General features: G+C 38.7%; 1 protein-coding gene across 1 annotated transcript in view; it reads right to left on the bottom strand.

Moving 5' to 3' along the window:
- sema4gb (sema domain, immunoglobulin domain (Ig), transmembrane domain (TM) and short cytoplasmic domain, (semaphorin) 4Gb) overlaps positions 1–23294 on the bottom strand; it is an 82831-nt gene that overhangs the window by 28441 nt on the left and 31096 nt on the right. Inside the window, exons 3-8 of the mRNA XM_033985265.2 lie at positions 10108–10250; positions 8638–8700; positions 8350–8448; positions 8172–8265; positions 6546–6659; positions 1102–1256 (exon numbers count right to left, since the gene is read on the bottom strand). Coding sequence (XP_033841156.1) covers positions 1102–1256; positions 6546–6659; positions 8172–8265; positions 8350–8448; positions 8638–8700; positions 10108–10250 — 668 coding nt within the window. The remainder of the gene's footprint in view (positions 1–1101; positions 1257–6545; positions 6660–8171; positions 8266–8349; positions 8449–8637; positions 8701–10107; positions 10251–23294) is intronic.

Consider the following 23294-nt stretch of genomic DNA (forward strand, 5'->3'; position numbering starts at 1 on the left):
TTTACAGGGCAGATTTAAAAAAAAAAAAAAAAAAATCAGTTCCTTTGCCAGGCTGTCGAGACCTAAGATGCTGATTGCAACTGAAATGAGGGCCATGGGAAAAAGAGGTGGATGATGAGTGAGAGATTGGAGAGATTGTAATAACAGGAGAGAGAGAGAGAGAAAGTGAGAGAGGGTGAGAGACAGAGAGAGACTGACGTGTGTGTAATCTGCCTAGGAACAGAAAAAAAACACAACCAACTATACTGGGGGTGACTGGAGCCTACTCAAGCATCTACAGGCCTTAGATGGAAACAACCATTTATTCTCATATTTATCATATCTAAGGGTGCATTCACACTCTCCATTATTTTGTTTAAAACTGTAGTCCTGATGTAGACTTGGTTTAGTCCTGTTCTAATCTTGGTTTAGCCTTGATCTGTCATATTTCTGTGTTTAGTCCCAATTTTTATGTGGTGAATGTCCCTTTATGTGCTAACACATAATTAAAACACATAAAACACAATTTTTCTGGTCGAACACCAGCTTTTCTTCAACATGTTATTATAACTTTGTCTAGAATGTTCCACGATATGACAATTAACGTATCGCCATGGAGACAAGCAGGTAACACCACCAGGCCAAATTACAGGTCAGATCTGTGGAGTTGGGACCCTGCTCACAGTTAAAACAGCAGTAAAAACAGCTGTAATACAAGATATATATGTTAAATGCCATATTGTGGAACATGACAGGTATAGTAAAAGAAAAAGTAAAATCAACTGGACAAAAAGTTGTAGGAGTGAACAACATTTTGTCCAATTGACAGATTTTACTTTTGGATTTTACTATGGATGCACCCTGGACGGCTGGGGGATTACACAGACATAACAGGTAAAGCAACAACATCTCCATGGCGACAAGCAGGTTGCATTTTAACTAGCCAAAGTGGATGTATTGTATTGTACAACTAAAAAGAATGCTACCCACGCTTCAACCTCTGTGTCCTTTGAGAGCTAACTCATTAAACAGCTGTAATGGGCGATATAAAGGTCCAGCATTCATAGTTAAACAGACAGATCACCGTTGATTATAAAAACACCAGTGTATGCATTCTCTGACCTTGCAAACACGGGCCACTCTGGACACTTTGGTCTGACTGGGGTACACCGCTTGCTCCTGGCTTCGCTCGGTGAAAAAAAAGTAGATTTTGTCGTCGTCTCCAATGGAGCTGTTAATGCTCTCCTTCAGCAGCACTGAGCCCACAAAGTCTGCCTCTGCACGAACAAAAACACACAAGCACACAAATAAACACACTCGATGGAAAACGTGTCCAAACTACCAGCTTTCAGCATCTGAGAAAAGTGTCTCCTTGGAAACGGAACAACGACTCTAAGAAAGGCTGTGTGAACTGTGATAAGTTTCTTTTTATAACATTTTATTCAACACTTTAGCCTTGAAGTTCATAATGTTCACAGAAGCGATTGTAATGATGTTCTTATTAGTACAAGCGCATAAAAAACTTAGGTTAGGGGTTACAAACAAGTGCAAATGTGCGAGTATCAAGCTAGGATAAAGGGATGTGAACGCAACGTATAGTTTATAATAGGGGCTACATCCTACATCTTAAATTGATAAAAAACAGAATTCATTATTTTAAATTGTTAGCAGTGGTCTCAACTCAATCCTCAGTGTACAAAGAAGAGCCATGGCTAACATAAACTAGCCTGCTAACAGCGCACCACTGTTACTTCCAGGTTTCAAGTTCATAATTTTAGTCACATTTTTATATAGTGCTATATTTTCCACCTTCAAGGCACTGAAACCTTTGGACCAACTGGGCTACTGTCGCCTTTTTGACCCTGAGATCTGCTTTTACATGTTATTGTTACTGGGGAAATAACACATTTTACTTTACATGAAATAAACCAGATACAGCTCTTTAAATACTGTATAGGCAAGGCAAGTTTATTTGTATAGCACAATTCATTCACAAAGTAATTCAAAGTGCTTTACAGAATAAGAAAGACATTAAAATCACACGAATAAAAACATAAATAATCACAAATAATCATCTTAAAATTAACATTAAAACAGAAGAGTGCAGAATAAAACCCTTTCAGTCGTATGCACAGCTGAACAGAACCGTTTTGAGCCTGGATTTAAATATTGTCAAAGTAGAGGCCTGTCTCACAACTTCAGGAAGACTGTTCCAAGTTTTAGCTGCATAAAACTGAAACGCTGATTCCCCATGTTTAGTCCTGACTCTGGGCACCAGCAGGAGGCCGGTCCCTGAATTCCTCAGAGTGGTGGTTCATATGGCACTAACATGTCGGAGATGTTCTTTGGACCTAGGCCATGGAGAGACTTATACACAAGCACAGCTGCTTTAAAGTCTATTCTTTGAGCTACAGGAAGCCAGTGCAGAGACCTGAGCACAGGACTTATGTGCTCATACTTCCTGGTTCTAGTCAGGACCCGAGCAGCAGCATTCTGGATGTACTGCAGCTGTGTTAACGCACGTTCGGAGAGGCCAGTGAGCAGGGCGTTACAGTAGTCTAACCAACTGGAGACAAATGCATGGATAAGTCTCTCTAAGTCTGGCTTTGACAGTATACCTTTGATTTTTGCAATGTTTTTTAGGTGGTTAAAAGCTGCAGATGTTATTGATTTGATGTGTCTGTTAAAGTTCAAATCTGAGTCCATTATTTCCCCTAGATTTCTAGCCTGATTTGAAGGTTTTAGAGAAAGAGACTGGAGGTAACTGCTGACAGTTTCTCTATGTTTCTGTGGGCCAAAGGTGATAACTTCAGTCTTGTCTGAGAAAGTTGTTTTGCATCCACACACTGATCTGTTGGATGCAGTGGCAGAGTCAATCCAATGGTCCATATTCACCTGCTGCAAGTGAGACATAGATCTGAGTGTCATCTGCATAGTTGTGGTAAGACACATTGTTGCTGCGTATTAACTGGCCTAACGGCAGCATGTAGAGATTGAACAGCAGGGGTCCCAGGATTGACCCCTGGGGCACCCCACAGGTCAGGGACACCTTATCCAAGACACACTTTCCAATTTCAACAAAGTACTCCCTGTTTTCTAGATAGGACTTGAACCATTTTAGTGCCGTACCAGAGATGCTCACCCAGTCCTCTAGTCTCTGTAAGAGAATCCCATGATCCACAGTGTCAAAGGCAGCACTCAGATCTAACAGGATCAAGACTGAGACTTTGCCTGCATCAGTGTTCAGGCGGACATTTGTCACCTTGATAAGAGCAGTCTCAGTGCTGTGGTGGGGTCTAAAACCTGACTGTAAAACATCAAAGGAGTTGTTCATGTCGAGGAAGTTAATAAGTTGTTGGTAAACAACTTTTTCAGGGACTTTGCCTAGAAACGGCAGATTAGAGATTGGTCGGTAATTGTTCAACATTGTGGCATCAAGACTGCTCTTCTTTAGGAGAGGCTTGATAACCGCAGTTTTCAAAGCTCTTGGGAAAGTTCCAGATTGAAGTGACATATTAACTATGTGAGTGAGTGGTGACAGCAAACTGTTTAGCACAGACTTTAGAAATTTAGTGGGTAACACGTCGAGGCAGCATGTAGATGAACTCAGACTGGTGACAATCTCTTGGACAGTTTTGTCAGTTACAGGTGCAAAGTGAGTCAGCTCTAAGTGTCTAGGTGGGTGCAGGGTTGTTATTTGCGTCATGGAATTGATGGCATTTTTAATGCTCTGAACCTTGTCATTAAAGAACAATGCAAACTCATTGCACTTAGATGAGGAAATTAGTTCTAACGGCAGCGGAGCTGGAGGGTTTGTTAATCTGTTTACTGTTGCAAACAGGACATGAGAGTTGTTACTACAACTTCCAATAATGTCAGAAAAATACCTTTGCCTTGTTCTACATAAAGTGTGGTTGTACATATACATCTTTTCTCTGTAAATCTCATAATAAACCTGGAGCTTTGACTTGCGCCATTCCCGCTCGACCCTCCGGCACTCTCTTTTCTGTGCCCTGACCGAGTCATCATTCCTCCGTGGAGCTTTCTGCTTATCTTTAACCATTTTAACCTTCATCGGGGCAATGGTGTCCAGAACATTTAAAACACTCGAAGTCACAGAGTTCAACAAATCATCAACATCAGAACATGAGGCGTTTTCAAAGTGTATCATTTCCATGAACAGTGCACCTGTTTTATCATTTATGTGTCTCCTTCGAACAACTGCAGGACCAGCCGCTGGTTTGGGAATAACAGACAGGTTAAAGAAGACACAGAAATGATCAGACAGAGCAACGTCCACCACATTGACATTTGAAATATTTAGTCCTTTTGTAATGAGCAGGTCCAGAGTGTGTCCTCTGTTGTGGGTGGGCTCGCTGACATGCTGAGTCAGACCAAAGGTTTCAAGGACAGAACTGAGCTCTTTAGCGTTTCTGTCAAACACATTATCCACATGTACATTAAAATCACCTGTAATGACTAAACCATCAAAGTCTGTGCATATGACTGAAAGCATCTCAGTAAAATCATCAATAAAACTCAGACAGTGCTGAGGAGGTTTGTATATGACTAAGTAGAGTATGGAGGGGGATTGTTTTAGCTCCATTTTAAATGAAACATACTCAAAAGATGAAAACACCCCAAATGATAATCTGTGAGTAACTAAATTATCTCTAAAAAATGCACACACACCTCCACCTTTTTTGTTTACTCGTGTTTCAGATTCAAATTTGAAGTTGGGTGGAGTTGATTCGACTAGAATTGCATTACCTGTTTTTTGTCGAGCCATGTTTCGGTTAAAAACATAAAATCAAGATTAAAAGAAGAAATAAAATCATTAATTAAAAAGGACTTGTTACATAAAGATCTAACATTGAGCACAGCAAGTTTCAGATTAGTTGGTGCTGTTGGGGCTGAAACCTCTGTTAGGGCGGTCACAGACAGGTTCAAGGCCTGTGACGAGGGCCCTGAGGGAAGTGAAGTGAAGCTATACATTTCTGTGATGGTTAAATATGTTTAACTGGATTTGAGGCCTATGAGGTGCCCTATTTTCTAAGTGTATGAATCACAGTTTTGATTGGATGGCCTTGGATGAATACCACATTTTAAAATTGGATAGAGTAAGAAATACAGTAGTAAGAGTGGTAAGAAATGCAAAAAGACAACTGGTGACGTGGCAACTTACAAATGATCATAAATCTGCAGAGAGTTTTTGAGGCATTTGGCAGGACTTGGACTGTCAGAAGACCTCAAGTTAGATGTCATCAGAGAGAGAAGGAGGGAGGGAGAAAGGGAGGGAGAAGAGAGAGGAGGAGGAAGGGAGGGGGTAGAGAGAGAGAGAGAGAGAGAGAGAGAGAAGTGGGGGATAAGGAGAGACAGAAAATGGGAGGTAAAGATAAAGAGACAGTGAGAAAGAGAGGGGGGAGAGAGAGAAGGGGGAGAGGAGGAAGATAAGGATTGAGAGAAAATGACAGGTAATAATAAAGAGACAGTGAGAGAAAGAGAGAGAGAGAGGGGGAGGACAGATAAGGATAAAGAGACAGTGAAACGGAGGTGAGCGAGGGGGGGATAAGGAGAGACATAAAATGACCGGTAAGGACAAAGAGACAGTGAGAGAGGGGAGAGAAAGATGGGAGAGAGAGAGAGAGAGAAAAGGAGGGGAGGGGTAGGGCAGGTAAGGATAAAGAGAGAGTGAAAGGGAGAGAGAAGGGGGTGAGGGAGGGGGGATAAGGAGAGACACAAAATGTCAGGTAAAGACAAAGAGACAGTGAGAGAGAGGGGAGAGAAAGACAGGAGAGAGAGAGAGAGAAAAGGAGGGGAGGGGTAGGGCAGGTAAGGATAAAAAGAGAGTGAAAGGGAGAGAGAAGGGGGTGAGGGAGGGGTAAGGAGACAGTGAAAGGGAGGGGAGAGAAAGACAGGAAAGAGAGAGGGGGAGACAGGTAAGGATAAAGAGACAGTAAGAGGGAGAGAGAGGGGGGAAGGATAAGGAAAGAAAATGACAGGTAAGGATAAAGAGACAGTGAGAGAGGGGAGAGAGAGAGGGGAGAGAAGGGAGTGAGGGGAGGATAAAGAGAGAGAAAATGACAGGTAAGGATAAAGAGACAATGAGAGAGTGGAGGCGTAGGGGGAGGTTTAGAGAGAGAGAGAAGGAGAGAAATAGGTAGAGGGGCAAGGAGACTGAGAGTTGGTATTTTACTTGTCCTACATGAAGCTTTAAATGTATGAATCACAGTTTTGAGTGGACGGCCTTGGATGAATTAAATATTTTATAATAGGATAAAGAAAATGATCAAAAATGGAAAAAAATCACATATTTTTGGCTAAATGTGTACTCTAAATGTGCCCTGTTTTGTTTGCTGATTTCATTTTCAAGGTTTTCGTAGGTTTCAGTTTCCCGTTATACACAACATTTTAAGGACTTTTTAAGAAATAATATATTGTCTAAAAATAAATCGCTATGGCCATGGTCCTAATTTTTCATCATTCTTAAACCCATGGAGAGACTGTATACTGGCTTTCTTTAGCTACTATGCGGTGATTGTTGTTGTTGCCATAGTTGCACTCACCCAGCAGCCACCTGGTGGGGGCTTCCTCTGTCCTGAGGGTGGGGAAGGGGAAATTCCTGCGTACGTCGGGAGAGCTGCGAAACTCGTACTGAGAGGCTGTGAACATCTCCCCATCTGATAACAACAACAAGGAAGACACATTAAATGGTAAACGGTCACATTTTTATATGGCGGTTTTCCACCTTCGAGGCACTTAAAGCATTTTACACCAAGGAACCACTCACCTATTCACACACACATTCATACACAAGTGTACACACACACTGAAGGCGAGGTGGGTTAAGTGTTTTGCTCAAGGACACAACAACAACATTCATCTGTGGAAGCTAGAATTACACCGCCAACCTGTGGATCTTTGGATGTGAGTGCTCAGCCGATGATGTTTTATGTCAAGAGCGAGATTTGAACCGCCAACCTTTGGATCAGAGCTACTATATTTTTACTTTACTACATAAACAGTATGATTGTGCCTTATTTGACACCATTCTCTTGCTATTTTTACTACTTATTCTGGATTACTTATTACCATTAATATTTCTGCTCTTTGTTATTGTATTATGTTGTAAGGTGTGAGCTAATGTCTAAAGTCCTGAAGATGTGAGACAGGCCTTTACTTTGACAATGTTTAAATCCAGGCTCAAAACTGTTCTGTTTAGCTGTGCATATGATTGAAATGTTTTTATTCTGCGCTCCTCTCTTTTGATGATAATTTTCTGATGATTATGTATGTTTTGATGTGTTTGTGATTTGAATGTCTTTCTTATTCTGTAAAGCACTTTGTTGTGTACAAATTGTGCTCTACAAATAAACTTGCCTTGCCTGAGTCTAAGCCTAAATCATAAAAATAATCAATAGAGCAGGGCAAAATAGCTAATTGTATTGTTACTCACAATAATACAGATTAGATTTGCTGTTTGAGTTTGAAAATTAAGATTCACTTCACCGTGCACATTTGAAACAGATCCTGGAGCATTACCAGTACTCGCACTTAGAAATAACAGAAATATTAAATGTTAAACTAATATAAGAACCATATGCATTTAAGACCAGGTTTGTAGAGGTCTAAACTACAGGATGAGCAGGTTATATTGCCTAAATTATAGCACCTTTTTGTGATTTGCCAATAGCAGCCATTAAAGTAGCATTTTTCATTTGATTCCCATTAATTCCTCTGTATACATCTTCTGCGTGATCTTCTTATCCACATAAACAGATCCATAGCCACTTATTGTACATAATACTTTTTTTATTCCACTTGCTCTACTTGTTGATGTTTTATATACAGTCTATGTCTGCAACACTGTAATCTTACACGTGTCTCCATCAAAGACAATAATACCTGCATATTCACTATCACATTCACCTCCTCTGTGTACACCCCCCCCCCCCCCCTCATTTCAATCTGTCATTTCTGACTTTATCTATCAGAGTGAGATGGTGTACGGTAATCAAACAATGACATGAAAGAACACGAGAAATTACGGTATAGAAAATAAACCTTTCATATGACGGGCATCCAAGGTGAATCCAGACTGTATTAAAAACTGAATCAAAACACGTATATTACCTGTCAACATTACATTGTCATTTGAAGGTCAACTGAAATGTAAATTGCACCCAGCGTACCTACAAGCAGGCCCGTATATCCTTTAGCAGGGTCGTAGGGGCACCGGTCTCGGCCTTCTTCAAATCCCGCGGAGAAATTGAACCTCTCTGCGTCCTACAAGAAGCGTTATAAAGGTAATGATTATACCTCAATACTACGACATGCACCGTATGTAGCCAGCATAGTGATTGCTCTTACTATATATGCACAAAGGGGCCTGAAGGCGTTTGTCCCACAGATGTACAGGTGGGTCTCGTTGTAGCGTTGGAGAAATCGTATGTGATTGTAGCATTCAGTCTGCGGGGAAAAAGCAACACAACTGGTTCTTTCTGCACTCGGCTAATCAAGCACAAAATCTGGACAGTTCCAATGCATCTACAATGGCTATTATGTACAGCTAAAACTCCTATTACACAATGAAGAATGGACTAACCGGGAAATGGGATCTGCTGTTTTCTTTCTGTAATGATTTTCACTGTGTTGTACCTTATTGTTCCTTCCTTTGCTTTGACACTGTTTCTTCTGCTCTGACGAAGCCTCCCAGTCGATCTGCAAACAATGTGAATAACAACAATGATCACACTGATGCGGCGATGACATAAAATGGCATGAAATGGTTAGCAAAAAGATCATATTTTAAAGGTATTTTAGTATTGTTTTGTTAGATTAGAGTATCTTTTCTAGTGGAGAGTACGCATATTGTTTGTCTCCATACAGATGGTACTGCTTTGCCTGGAATGTTTCACAGTATGGCATTAAAGTTATCTATCTTCAAGAGCACAAGCAGGTGACGCTACCAGGCCAAGTTAGAGGTCAGGTCTATGGAGAGATGGGTAAGACTTTAAGAATACAAGTTTAGCTAAAAAAACAAAAAAAACCTCTGTAATTCAATAAATGGAGGATTGATATGTCTAATGCCATATTGTGGAATTTTTCTGACAAAGCAATAACATCTTCATGGAGACAAACAGGTGGCAGTGGTTATCTACCATTCATCTATCGTCTTCCGCTTATCTAGGGCCGGGTCTTTTTAAAAGGCAACAGTTTAAGACTCACCGACTTCCCACACCCCAGACACTTCCTCTAGCTCTTCTGGTGGGACCCCAAGGCGTTCCCAGGCCACCCGAGAAACATAGACACTCTAGCGCAAGGGTGCCAAACTCATTCTCACAAAGGGCCACATCAACAAAATGATTACTTTCAAAGGGCCAGATGTAACTGTAAGACGTATAAATGTAACTAAATGTAACCAAATGTAATGTAAAATAAATGCAACTACTTTTTAATCTTGTAAATTAACTGTTTCTTTATTTATTACTTATTCAAGTTACATGGATTTGCAGAGATATGAAAAAAATAGCTGTGTAACTGTGTATCTCCTGATAAACTGATATTCTAAGACCTACTTTTTAATTTATCCTTTTATGGGCCACATAAAATGACATGGCGGGACACATTTGGCCCACGGGCCTTGAGTTTGACACATGTGCTCTAGCGTGTCCTGGGTCTCCCCTAAGTCTAATTAAAAAGTATGTAATGTATACCACAATCAATAGGTATTACACATTTTTGTATTACATCATTGAATCACAGAAGTTATTTTTGAGTTTGAAAAAATTATAATTAATGCTCTGTATTTGATGAAAAACTACTTTTAAAGGTTGAAATCAGACAAAACTAAACTCCTCATTTAGTCATCGAAACATGTCATAAATAGTTTAAAAAAGTATTAATATATATTTCTAACCTTTACAAAACCTGAGGGAGATGCGGCAAAATGTCACTGACAAAATCCACTACGAAAAGCTCCTGGTTTACTTTTAATCCAATCCGTAAAATTGAGAACACAATGGGATTTGCTCAATCTGCTCGAGGCTATAATTAGGGTGTCCTCCTTTTTTTTACCACTTTGGGAAACATGTGAAATAGTTTTTGCAATTAAAATGAAAGACTCACAGTGAAATTTGCAGGTGCGGAGATATTCGAGGGGTTGAGGGCGTAAACAGCTCCTCTGCCTCCGACGAACAAGAGGTCTTCTTCTAGCAGCAGAGTACTGTAGTTTTGGGATGAGCCGGTGAATTTAGCGCTACTCAAGAGACCTGGAACATTCAAGAGAAAAGACAAAGCATGAAAATCAGTAGCTGTCAATGGGGCTAGCTGACTTTTCAATTGCATTATGTGGTCTATACAGGCTAAAAAAATAATTTAAGCAGGTTATGGGGCAGGGCTTTAAACTGGGACAAGGGGGCTTTTTTACTCTCACACACCTGGGACATTGTCCTAAAGAAGTCGGACTCCAGATGGCGCAGTTGTCCTGCCTCAATAGCTACAAAAAAAGTGCCAAAACCTAGTGAGAGTCGAAACAGTCAGTATGAAAACAAACTAAACCTTGGTCTGAAAAAATAATCTGTTAAAATAAATTATCGTAAAACCAGATGAATCTCACTGGACTATGAAAAATCAACTTGAATTAAAAGCTGCTGTCAAAAAGAAGTGTGTTTTCAATAGCGATTAAAAAGACTCAAGGGAAGTAGCAGCTCTGATGTGTAACGGAGAGTAGTCCTACTTGTCAAGTTGTGGGATAGAGTGTGAAATCTGGGGCAAAAGGAGGTTCCATGTAGTCTATTTTAGGTTTTATGTCACAAGAGGTCTGCATATTGTCATGATAAAAGATGTAGATATGTAGATAGATATGAGCTTTTTATCATTAACACAAAAACGTAGTGAAGTTTTGTCCTCCAAAGTCTGACTGTGGCTATGAATTTCTCAGTTAAAAAGCCCCAAACTGTTCATCGATTGATAGTTTACAATAACTGGATCAATTGTACAGCCCTTGAAGATAGATGAAGGAAATTTATAAAGAAATACACCATGAATGAATATAATTGAATCTAGAAATAAACCATCCAAGGTCAAAATTAGGTGATTGATGTAGCGTTGCTGTTTCATGTTTTATATTTATACGTGGAACTGATTTTCAACAACACAGATGCTGCAATGAGGTGAAATCACATTGCATCAGTGTAATATTAATAAATATGTCTCGTCTTCTTGACACTTAACAGTTGCTACACAACAGCTGTGACCAAATATGTCTAAGATTTAAAGCTCCTATATTATGTAAAATTGAGTCTTGTGAGGTTTTAGCCATGTTAGAATAGTGTTACCTCATCAAAAACATACCCAGAGTTGTGTTTTGTTTCATTATAGATCAGAAAATAGTGTGTATATATGTAGTATATGGGCCCTTTAAGTTGTAAGGTTACTATACACATTAAGCCTATTTTTCCATGAGGTTGTATAGTTGACACATATTGCAGCAACTGTGTGGGCTTCAGTGATAGACTCATTTTCATTTTCATACTGACTATTGGAAATTTTCATTCATCATTACTAATACTCCTGGACTTTTTCCATATTGCTACAAAGCATTGACCTGCGCCGTGACCTCTTTAAAAGACCCAATTTAAAGAGGTAGAGAGTAAACATATATAGGAATGTGCATTGCTGAAATATGTGATTGAGGATGTGCAGCGAGGGCAGCTATGGCTTCAATAAGGTTCACCACACGTTCACCATAGCTTGAGTGTAACTAGATTGAATAAATACTGTAGGCCTATGGCATTTGAGTATGTAGAAAACTCTGTATCATTAGAGTATGTAGAAACTCTATTACTATAGGCCCATATCATGAAGCTGCCTGGCTAGCTCCAGTTCTCTGAAAAAGTACAGAGCCACATTTCCCACTCCCTTCATTGTGTATTGGAAAACAGCCGAGTAAATACTTCAATAGTTGAAGCTTCTGTGTTAACGTATCTGTGTTTTGAAGCTAATGCTAACTGAAATTTAAATTACTTAGTGATGTCAAAATGGTGACTTGTCATTAGATGCATTTTCATAAAGTTGTTTTGTCTTCTACTTTAAGATTTAGATTAGGATTAGCAGTAGCTTTGAGACACAAATACCTACTTTTATGAACACAAAAGTTTATTCCAGTTAAGTGCTTACAATATTGTTTTATTATAGTAAGACACTGCAAAATCTTCACTGAGAATGAATGGTGCGGGAAGCTCCGTGAAAAGGGCCTATTGCACAGTGACAAGAGGTTTCAAAAAGCAGCCATCTGAGTTTTCAGTTGTTTTGCCTTTTATCCAAATGGATTTATCATGTTTGAGGTACTTGTCCTGCATAGAAATAATTTATTTACAGCACCGCATATCACCCATTTTGTAAAATTTGTACATATAAGACAGGACAGATAATCAAACTAATTTTAAATCGTCAACAATGATCAGTTTTAGTCTTTTTACGCAGGGGATCTACAGCCAATTCTGTGTGAGTAAAAGCATGTGGAGCAGAGTTCAGACTTTGAAGAAAAAAGTGTCTATTTTTGTGGTAAATTGTACAAACAAAAGCTATTTCGATTTGTTTTAATGGTTTTAAAGTGTAAATATGTAAAGATTATAACCTGTGACTGATTTCCATCTTCAGTCCCTCGTCAAATGTAAAACTACAGGACAAAAGCAAATATAACACAACAACATGCACACTATACACACAACACACTCTCTATACATACAATTATAGAACAGATTATTTGAAGTTAGAAGTTAAACGTTAAACCAACAGCCCCTCAATATAAAAATGTATCACTCAACCTTACCCAAAACGAAACCTGATGACTAACCCAGGACAAGATCAAACCAAGTCTACAGGGATCAAACCAGGACAAGTGTGAAAACAGCCAAATAGAACAACAACAACATCAAGCTAAGATAAACCCAGCTAATGACATCAGGCCTTCTCTGTAATGTCAAATAGTCGTTAATGTATTCCCACGTACAGTATATTGTGGGCTTATCTCGGCTGTCGGCCCAGAATACTGCTCTTTCCAGCCATAGATTCTCTGTGGCCAAGTCAATGAGCTGTGCAGGGATAAATATAGTTCGTCCATTACGAGGAGAGGCAACACATTGTCAAGTGTTGAAGAAGTGAAGAAGAGGAGATGGAAAGGAGGTTGGCGTTTTGCTGACTCACTATCCTCCCAGTGTCATTGTTATGTTCGTTCCCCTGACTCTGCAACATTCAAGATATCGTTTTTTCAATCCACTATATGTCATTTATATTATGTAATCTCATATAATCTAGAGCTGTAGTCGACTATAGAAATTCTTGGTTGACTAAAGACATGTCCTGCCAATTGAGTAGTTGACTAAAAAGGGGGCGTGGCAAAAGTTCTCAAAACTATTATGTATCGCTATGTGTCTTTCTTATTCTGTAAAGCACTTTGAATTACTTTGTGTACGAATTGTGCTGTACAAATAAACTTGCCTTGTCTTGTATGTTATAAGAAAATTCTGAAAAATGAGACAAAAACTTACTTGAAACCTCAAAACTAACAACATGAGAAGTGAGGATTTCAGACATTGCAGTGGCCCTATTTCACAATTATAAAAATAGCAAGAAAGTAGCAAGTAGTAGCAAGAAATGGACTCAGGGTGTTTATAGTTGACTTCAAGTTAAGTTTTTTACACATACATTTTATTATAGGCTTGTAGTTTAAGTTGGGTTTTTTTTGTACATTTGAAATTGTATCTTTAACCTTGTGTCCTTGTGTGTACTTGTACCGGAAATTGCATGTCTAAAAGAATTCCCCCTCAAGGATAAACAAAGTAAGTTAGATGTTACAAGTGTTATTTAACCTTTATTTTAACAGGAGTGACAAACAGGGATTCAGACTCTCTGTTGTCTGTATTTTCTGGCCCAAATGCAAATCCTATTCTACATGTTTTGGGGAATTTACTCTTGGATCACAACAGTTATCATGGATCACATAACAGTGGGGGAGAGTGACATGACGTAATAATATATACAAATATAGGACGATATTATGTCATTGTGCTAAAAAGTTCCTGTAAATGTCTTGGTTGAGGTTGAAAAAATTCACAAAACACGTAATGGATTGTAAAATTTTCCACTGAAGAGGGGGAATATGACTTTTTAACCTTTTTGATAGATTTGCAATAAATGTTTTAATTACCTCTTTTTGCAGCAAAATGGCACCAATAAACAGGAGATGGGTTGAAACCATAGACTGTATAAAGAAGTAGACTAAGGGAATATGATATCACCCATTTGGCTCCAGTCAAATGAAGCTCATTGAGGCTCGCACTTATAGGGGCGAATTTGGAGCCAAGTTCCGTATTTGGAATTCCGACCGCGAGTATCATAGCAACCAAAGAGCCGGAGCCAGGCAGTGAAGGTAACGTCACTGCACCGCTGGTTCAGCAACACTGTCAATCAAACCTAGCAGGAGTGGCCTTGGTGAAAGAAGGCACCTGATTTGTCTGTTATTAATGTTCATATCTTGATTTACAGACACAATAGCAAAAAAAACAAAACAGGATCATGTAGAGCAGGTTAATTTGAACTTTTTAAGACCAAAATGACGAGCCTGACAGCAGCAGTTATGGAGAGAGGGGTGACAGTTTTTCAATACAAAGTGAATTGGAGCCAGAAACACACCCACACTCACTTCCTATTTGAAATGCGGCAGCTAGCAGGTTAGCTATGTCCATTTATATATACAGTCTATGGTTGAAACCCATGAATATTTAAAAAACAATTATCATGAATACACACCAAAATGAATCATGTTTTATTATTGTTTTCGCTTTTTACCAAAAACACTATATTTATAAAACTATGAGGCTTTTTCACCCCTCACTAAACCATTTGCACAGTAACCTGAGATCTATATAAATCTCTTGTACATCTGAACAGACTGGTGCTCCCCTGACACAACGCAGATGAAAACAATGTCCTCCTTTCCAGCTCCTCCTCGTAGCAGAGCAGCGTGCCCCCATTTCTGAGGTGCTACTGTGGGGCGCTTCAAATATTTAGCAACAAACTTCTTTAGACACATTTAGCATCGATGAAACACGACCCGATCAGAATAAAGCTTTGGGGTTTCTGGGTTTTTAGTTCAGTTTTGTTTTCAAAGTACTTTAACCAACTAGGCCAAGGTAAGAAATCCGTAGCTATATTAACAAAGTGAGAAAAGTTTGTAAATGTTTGAAAAAAAAGTGAGTAACTATGGGGCTTGGGTGGGATACAGTGACACACACTACAACTGCACTGGCCGGTCCTTTATTATTAGTCTGTCTACATCTCCAAAGTTCACAATGCTCTGTTCCAACTTGTGATGTCATGAATTGGAGTTTAAAACACAGTGGAGCACTTCCTGTATTACCACATGACATCACAAGGTGGAACAGAAAGAAGAAGTCACCCTAACTATACAGAGTTTGTGTGTTAAACATGTGTGAATGAAACAAAACACAACTCCAGCTATGTTTGTGATGAGGAAACAGCATTAGAACAGAGATCAGAAAATAGTGTTAATGATTTTTTTTATTTTATTGACTTAAAGGTTTTTATAGTGACTGTAGTACATCATTTGTTGTTCTGTAAAGCACTTTGAATAACTTTGTATTTGAAGAGGGGTCTACAAATAAGCTTGCCTTGAGAAAAGTACATGACATTCTGTTTATTTTCTCAATCACAGACCCAGAGGAACAGGCCGTAGGACTTTATCAGAGTGTTGGTGGTCCAACCTGTTTCACTGATTCGACTGGGAAGAAAAAGTTCTAAAGCTTCCAAATTGTGTCCATGTGAATTATAATAATGTGCCAAAGGGTTTCTGAAAGCTACAAACTAATTGGTTTGAAAAATGGTAATACAGCTTTAAACAGAAAAGCACTGAATTACTTGCCTGGCAAATCCAGGTTGATATCAGTCTGGTCCACCTCCCCTGCGTCTCAAGCCCGGTCAAACGTGATCGTGCAGTCAGATCAGATTATTTTTTTCACACATGTCACATGACACATGTGGAACAAAGGAACTCACTGGTCACCTATGATTTACAAATAAAATAAAATTTACCTCACCTTAGATTGACAGATTTAGTGCTTTGCTCATTGATTCAGCAGAAATCTGCAATGTTTTTCAGCCTCCGGTGATATTTTTTTCCTTTATTTTTTCCAGATACAGACAGACCATGTGTGTCCCCGATCTAATCCATCTGTCAATCACGTCCATTTGAAAACAGGGAGATTCACCAGTGACCAGACTCACATCTTTGTAAAGTACTTAAGAAGTGTGTATTCTGTAATTATACTTCCCAATTAGCAGGATCAGATAAAGTCAAGACAATTTGATTAAATCTTTGATTTCAGAATCCACGTATCAACTATGTCCATACTGAGAGTTCCTTCCTTTCATATAGAATATAAGGCTCCCTATACACAAACACATGCGCACAGGCCTGTATGATGCTGATGATCTGATTTGGCATTACTGGGGCATGTATCCTGCTGAATGCCCTAAAAATGAGCCCCCCACTGCATCACTCCCCCTGCTCTGCCCCCACTCCTCCTCCAGCTGCACACCACCCCCAGAATGCAGGTCCAGACACAGATTCATGTTTCAGAATGATGGAATTAGATTAGTTGCAATAGTGATTAACAATTAAAAATGAAATATTATATCTTTTCAATGGTGAAAAGTCCTTCAAATGTTGCATAATGGGAAGCTGAAACCCATGAATAGTCACACTAATTTAATGTTACAATGAATAGAGAGTATGGTGTGGTCTTTCGCTGTCTTTCAAAAGCTCCATCTGAATAACCTTCTTCAGTTACATTATTAGTTTGTTATGAAATCATTGGTATTTGGAACACTTTTTGTTATCATAGAAATGTTTTTTTTTTTTCTCACCTTCTCTCAACAAGGTATTCATCAATGATATTCTGACTATGGGGGAATGTGACTGAACATCTGACGTTTTATGATTTAAATGTGAAGTTAAAGACACAAATTTGTTTAAAAGTGCACTACATGTAACTTTTCTGGTAACTTTTCACCCCTACACACAGATGTGACCTGTAGCCTGGTGATGTTCCTTGCTTGTCTTCATAGATAAGTTTAATGCCATATTGTGGAACATTTCAAGCAAAGAAAAGCATCTTCATGGAGACAAGCAGATGGTGGATCTTTGTCTAGTCAGGTTACATACTGTACCTTTAAAGGACCCATACTACGCTATTTTCTGTTATAATGTTCCTCTTTCAAACCGAAAACACTCTGTTCCACCTTGTGATGTCATGTGGTGACACAGGAAGTGCTCTACTGTGTTTTTAAACTCCATACACCTTCACTAGAATTCCATCCCTAGAACTGCCTATTTCTACTGAACTAAAGATAAAAGAAAGCTGCTAACTTGAAAACTACCACTGCATGACATCACAAGGTGGAACAGAGCATTTTGAGCTTTGGAAATGTAGATAGACTAATAATAATAATACTCAAACATGTGTGAATGAAACAAAGCACAACTCCAGGTACGTTTCTGAAGAGGTAACAATAATATAACATGGCTTAACGCTCACAAGAGTAAATTTTGCGTAATATAGGACCTTTGAAGAAAAAAATCTAATTCACACTTTTATTACGTGTGTAACAGTTAGCCTATCCTTGCACACATCAGTACTGAATTCATCTGAGAAATGTGGGTATTTTTATATTGCACGATCTTGTGACACAACATCTTGTCCCATCAACCTGTTTGAAATTCCCTTAGATCACACAGAGCCCTCTCAGCCTCCTGTCTGTCTGTCACATGGACCTTTGGGTGAGACTGGCACGAGCCCTGGCATCTCAATGAGTCACAGTCCTGCCTCTAAACTCCCCTGTCCTGTCTTCACATCTCTCCTCCTCAGTGGTTTTATCAAGGGCAAATGAGCACACTCTGACTGGGCCTAATAAGGTTACTTTCACATAGGCTGCAGTGCTGTCCAGCTCATACATCACAGGGACCAGGACTGACACTTCACATTTGGAGAGGGGAGGTGAAAAGAGGCCTCCTGGTGCAGAATACTACTTTATTTTACTACTTTGGTTATAAGGGAAATCTTTGATACTGACCTTATTTGGCGCACTTTTTCCATAAATGCGACTAAACTGCGCTTTCTTTGTAGTAGCTCTTCCCGTTCCTTTCAATGGAGAATTTGGGAAAAGTTGTGATACTAAAATATTATATAAAGTAAGTTGGTTTGTGCCAAATGTTCGGTGGTTATGTGCACTGAATCGATTCACTGGGAACTTTTAAAACGGCTCTGTAATCCCTATAGAACTTATTTGCTGTCAAGATCGGCAGCTCCATACAAAATAATACAACCCAAATAACCATGGCCCACGGCAACTTCCAGAATAAAGTGAATAACGATACAAATCTCTGTTTAAATGTTGGGAGTTAGTCCTGAGAATCACAGGAAACCAAATGATATGATATGCGATTCATGGCTCCCAATACTGATACTGTGTCTATGTAGTGATACTGTGATAAAAGTTGTTGTTTAGGGCATGAGACCAAAGATATATTTATTGATATTTATTTATTGCTGTATCAAATCCATTTAACTTTAGTACAATATTTTTCAGATGCGGGTCTACAGTTTTAAATAGTTTTTCAAATACATTGTGGTGGAAGAAGTACTCAGTTTTGTTACTTAAGTAAAAGTACAGATACTGAAGCAACAAAATACTCAAGTAAAAGTAAAAGTATCACATGAAAAAATTTACTATTACAGTACCTGTTTCAAAATGTACTTAGAGAGTGAAAAATAAAAGTATTTGGTGCAGATTTTGAGATCTAATGAAGCTTCAAATGTAGTGATTTTGATACAGATTTGGGCTGAATTTTGGTCAACAGAAACAACTGAATAGGCCATTTTTTCCAGCTGTTTTCATTTATATATTTTTGTTTGCTCAAATTATGAATGTGTTAAAAAATAAACAAAAAAAATAACCCCCTCGGCCTTTTCAGCAAGTCTCAAACAATAATAAAAATATATTTATTTTTCAGTACAGTACAGTACAAAATTTAGAGTAGAAGTACAGATACCTGCTCTCAAATATAGTGAAGTAAAAGGAAAAAGCATCCACTGTCAAATGTGCTTAAGTAAAGTACAGAGACCTAAAATTTATACTTGAGTAGAATACTTTAATACTTTTACTTTTTACGTTTCACCACTGCACGTACATAAGCAGGTTTCCTATGTTGTGGTCCCAAAACCTGACTTTCTAGGTGGTTAAAACTTAAAAAACTATTAAACAAAATGGCAGATGAATGACTAGATAAACAAGAGAATCGCGTGTAAAAACTAGGCAAGTCTTGAGGGTTACTGCACTGACCAACCAGACAAGGAACTGGGCAGTCCACATTGTTTGAATAAATAATTCCCTTTTTACTCAATTACTGTTGAGGGTAAGTGCCTGGATGTGGTACTGGCTAAGCTCTAAATGGGTTTGAGTTGACCACTGAAATGAAACAACAAAATGATGTAGTTTGCATCATTACAAGTTTGATCATGCAGTCTGATCATGTGTTTGTCAAAGCAGTAAATGGGTCACAAATGACTACTCTCCATTTTAACCTTAGACCTGGTTCTATCAGGAATTTTGCATCAGTTTGCCTCTTGCTCCACACTTCTGCTTTTATAAAATAAAACAAGGAAACTACAGATATTGCACAACTGAAAGTGATTGAGCAAAAACTATTGGTTATATTTGGGCATAAGTTCAAGTCATAACAGGAAAACAAGTCAAAAGAGCTGCCTACAATGATTTAACATAAAACATGATTTAGTTACAGCTTACAGAATCAGTTATACGCACTTGCAACAACTCATAATAAACTCTATGAGAATTGCATTGTTTTGTCTGATTTCATGTCTTGAAAAAAATTGGTGCTACATTGTCCTTGTTCAGTTTCAACAGTTTGTTTCAACCAATGTGTTTCAAAGTTATCATTTTACCCTATTCACATCAATAGAAACTAAGAGAATACAGCTTTGCCAAAGACCAAGCCTCTTATTCTTACCAAAATTGAACACAGTTTGCAAAAGGGAACTAAATCATTGGGGAGATGTAAAAGGATATTTCCAGGTATCACTTTATGATAACTACACTTTCATAATTAGTCTTAATAAAGCATGAATAAAGAATTAACAAATATGAACAGAACAGAATGAGGCGCTCTAATTACTTAATAAAGGCAACAGTAGCTCAGTTAGTTTGTTTGGGTAGGACACTTAACCCACCTCACTCCCATCCCATTTGCCATCTAAAGGGCGTAGGAGTTTGGGCTAAGATTTTGTCAAGATCCCAGTTTGCCTCATGTTTTTGTGCTGTTTTCCCCCTCCCTTCTGTGTCAGAGCCTGGAGCTGGGCGGAGACTCGGGCTCCTCCCACACACACCTGCAACTAATTGCCAATCAAGCTGCACCTGAGGAGGACAAAGGGAGCCAGGACCTGACACTCAGCACCAGATCGTCTCTTACCACTCATTTCTAAGTTTGATGTTTTTACTCCTCATCAGATCCTGCTCCATGGACCCCCCTCAGCTCCTCTGTCTCCGACCCAGCTCTCCACGACCTGTAAGAACCTCACACCTTCCGACCCAGCTCACCTCTACCGGTACAACTCATCTCGTCTTTGACCCCACTGCTCACGCTCTCCAGCTGGACCACAGCTAACAACCACCGCTCTCAACTCTCTGATCTATCTACCTTCATTCGCACATTTAAAAACCCGTTACAACAGATTTTCATTATTAACCAAGTCTTTGCTCATACTTTATACGTGGTTATTATTAAATGTCATGTTTTCTGTATTTACTTTTTTGGCATGTTTAAAATAAACACAAGATTCAGTTCACAGTGTGTGTTTTTTATTCTTTTTTAACCTTTATTTAACCATATAGAATGTTTGAGAACCACTTGTCATTTCTTTAAAAACTTCCAGGGGGCATTAACGTTGCTTTCTTAACATTGAGCTGTCCTGTATTCTACCTCTGGTCCAGTTCTGAGCTGTAGTCTCCTCACTCGTACAATATGTCATCTATAGGAGGCGCTGATATGAGTGAGTGATGAGCAGCCAAAGGTCAGAACAAGCTGCAGGGAGGATTTATGTGAAACCCAGAGAGAATCCTGGCACAGAGGGAGGACACAGGAGGGGACAGAGGAGGGGGGCACAGAGGGGGGTACAGAGGGGGCATCAGTCTCACAGCGGGACGTCCTATCCACACCATACACATAAAAGTGATGCCTGAATCTACAGAGAGATTGCTTTATATTCCAACTGGTGGCGCATAATGATAACTTTCTAAATCTGTAATATTCAAATTAGCCTAAATTTAAACCAGGACTTAACCAGAGCTCAACTAGAACTCCAAACACTGAGCTAAATAAGACAGAGCTATATTGGTTTAGTTCCACCAGTTCAGGGCATGGATAAGTAGATAATTATATAGCTTGAAACTACAACACAATGAGTCACAGCTAAGCCACGACAGGTCTTAAAGAGCCCATATTATGCTATTTTCTGATCTGTTTTGTAATGTTTCCTCATCAAAAACAGACCTGGAGTTGCGTTTTGTTTCATTCACACATGTTTAGCACACAGACCCTGCATATTTAGGCTTTTTTCTCAAACAGAAAACACTCTGTTCCACCTTGTTATGTCATGTGGTAATAACTCCATACACCTTCACTAGAATCATTTGGATAATTTTAGCCCTGAAATGATCAATCTCTACTGAATAAAAGGTAAAAAGTAGCTGTTAATGTGAAAACTACCACTTCATGACATCACAAGGTGCAACAGAGAATTTTAAGCTTGGAAAATGTAGACACACTAATAATGCAGGATTACTCAAACATGTGTGAATGAAACAAAACACAACTCCAGGTATGTTTTTGAGAAGGTAACAACATTATAACATGCCTTAAACCACAAAAGAGTCAATTTTATATAATATAGGACCTTTAAACGGGCCTTAATTGAAATCGTACAAAAACATGGATAAAGGGATAGAAATGAAATCCCAAAATTAAAATGTAAGCACTTCCGGTTAATCCCATTCATTTCAATTTTGCCACTAAAATCTGATATAAAGTAGGCTGATTTTTGGAAAATGTTCTATGTTCATATCCACTAAAAAGTCAACACTACACCAATTTTATGGGAAGGTTTAAAACAGCTCTGTAGTACTGTTTGCAGTACTGGGCTGCCGATCTGCCCCATGCAGAATAATACAACCCGAGTGACGATGGCAGTGCCTACGGCAACGTCGAGAATAAGGTGCCCAACCACAAACAGCTCCATATTGTGCACTAAAGGCAAGTGCAATTGAATACAGGGTTACACAGATGCAGCCCTGGGCCTTAACCAACCCAGTATTCGTGAGTCATAGGTTTAGCTTTGATTTAACAAATAAAAATAGACACAACGACATAAACAGCACTGCACTCACAAGAATGACATGCAGAAAGTGTGAACAAAATGTTCAACAAGCAAGATCCCCAGAAAAGGCTGTGATCTTTACTCCTTCACTGTGTCCACTAGAAATTCATTCACTTGTTTGATTTGGATTTTTGTAAACAGGACAGTAGCAGCATGAAATGGGGGTGAAAAGTAGTGAGAGATATTCATGAGAATGAACAAAGAGATTTTGACATGTTCACAATTTTGGCCTATAGAATTTTTTATTTATTTTAATATTTTGTGGTCACTTTTGTATTGCATTTTGGAACTATAGTTTCTAAACTAACTCATCTAAATAACTAGTTAACTCACTAGCTCTGAACCCTTTTTGTGCCCCAGTCAAACGTAAAAACATTGGAAAAAAATCTCACAATATCATTTTTCTCTTGTATGCACAATCTTGTGGCAATTTTATCTCACGAGTGCTTGTGCCATCCATGTTTCTCTGCATAGCATAAACCTGTCTCCATGGAGACAACAAAAATGTATACTGTCTGTTTGTTTTTTACTCTGGACCTTGAGTCTACATAGCTATCTGCCTATGTATCTATCATGTCTATAAAATAAAAGTAAAATTGATGTTTAATACCATACTGTGGAGCATTCAATGCAAAGCAATAACAGCCATGAGAAAAGCAGGTGGCAGACCCCCCTCAAGAAAAGTTGCATAGATGTAACATAATAGATGTAACGTAAACATTGAGAGCAAGAGATAAAACAACTTCTAAATATAAAATTACCAAAAATCACTCATTCCCA

The sequence above is a fragment of the Periophthalmus magnuspinnatus genome, chromosome 19 (assembly GCF_009829125.3).
Source record: "Periophthalmus magnuspinnatus isolate fPerMag1 chromosome 19, fPerMag1.2.pri, whole genome shotgun sequence".
Classification (NCBI taxonomy): Eukaryota; Metazoa; Chordata; class Actinopteri; order Gobiiformes; family Gobiidae; genus Periophthalmus; species Periophthalmus magnuspinnatus.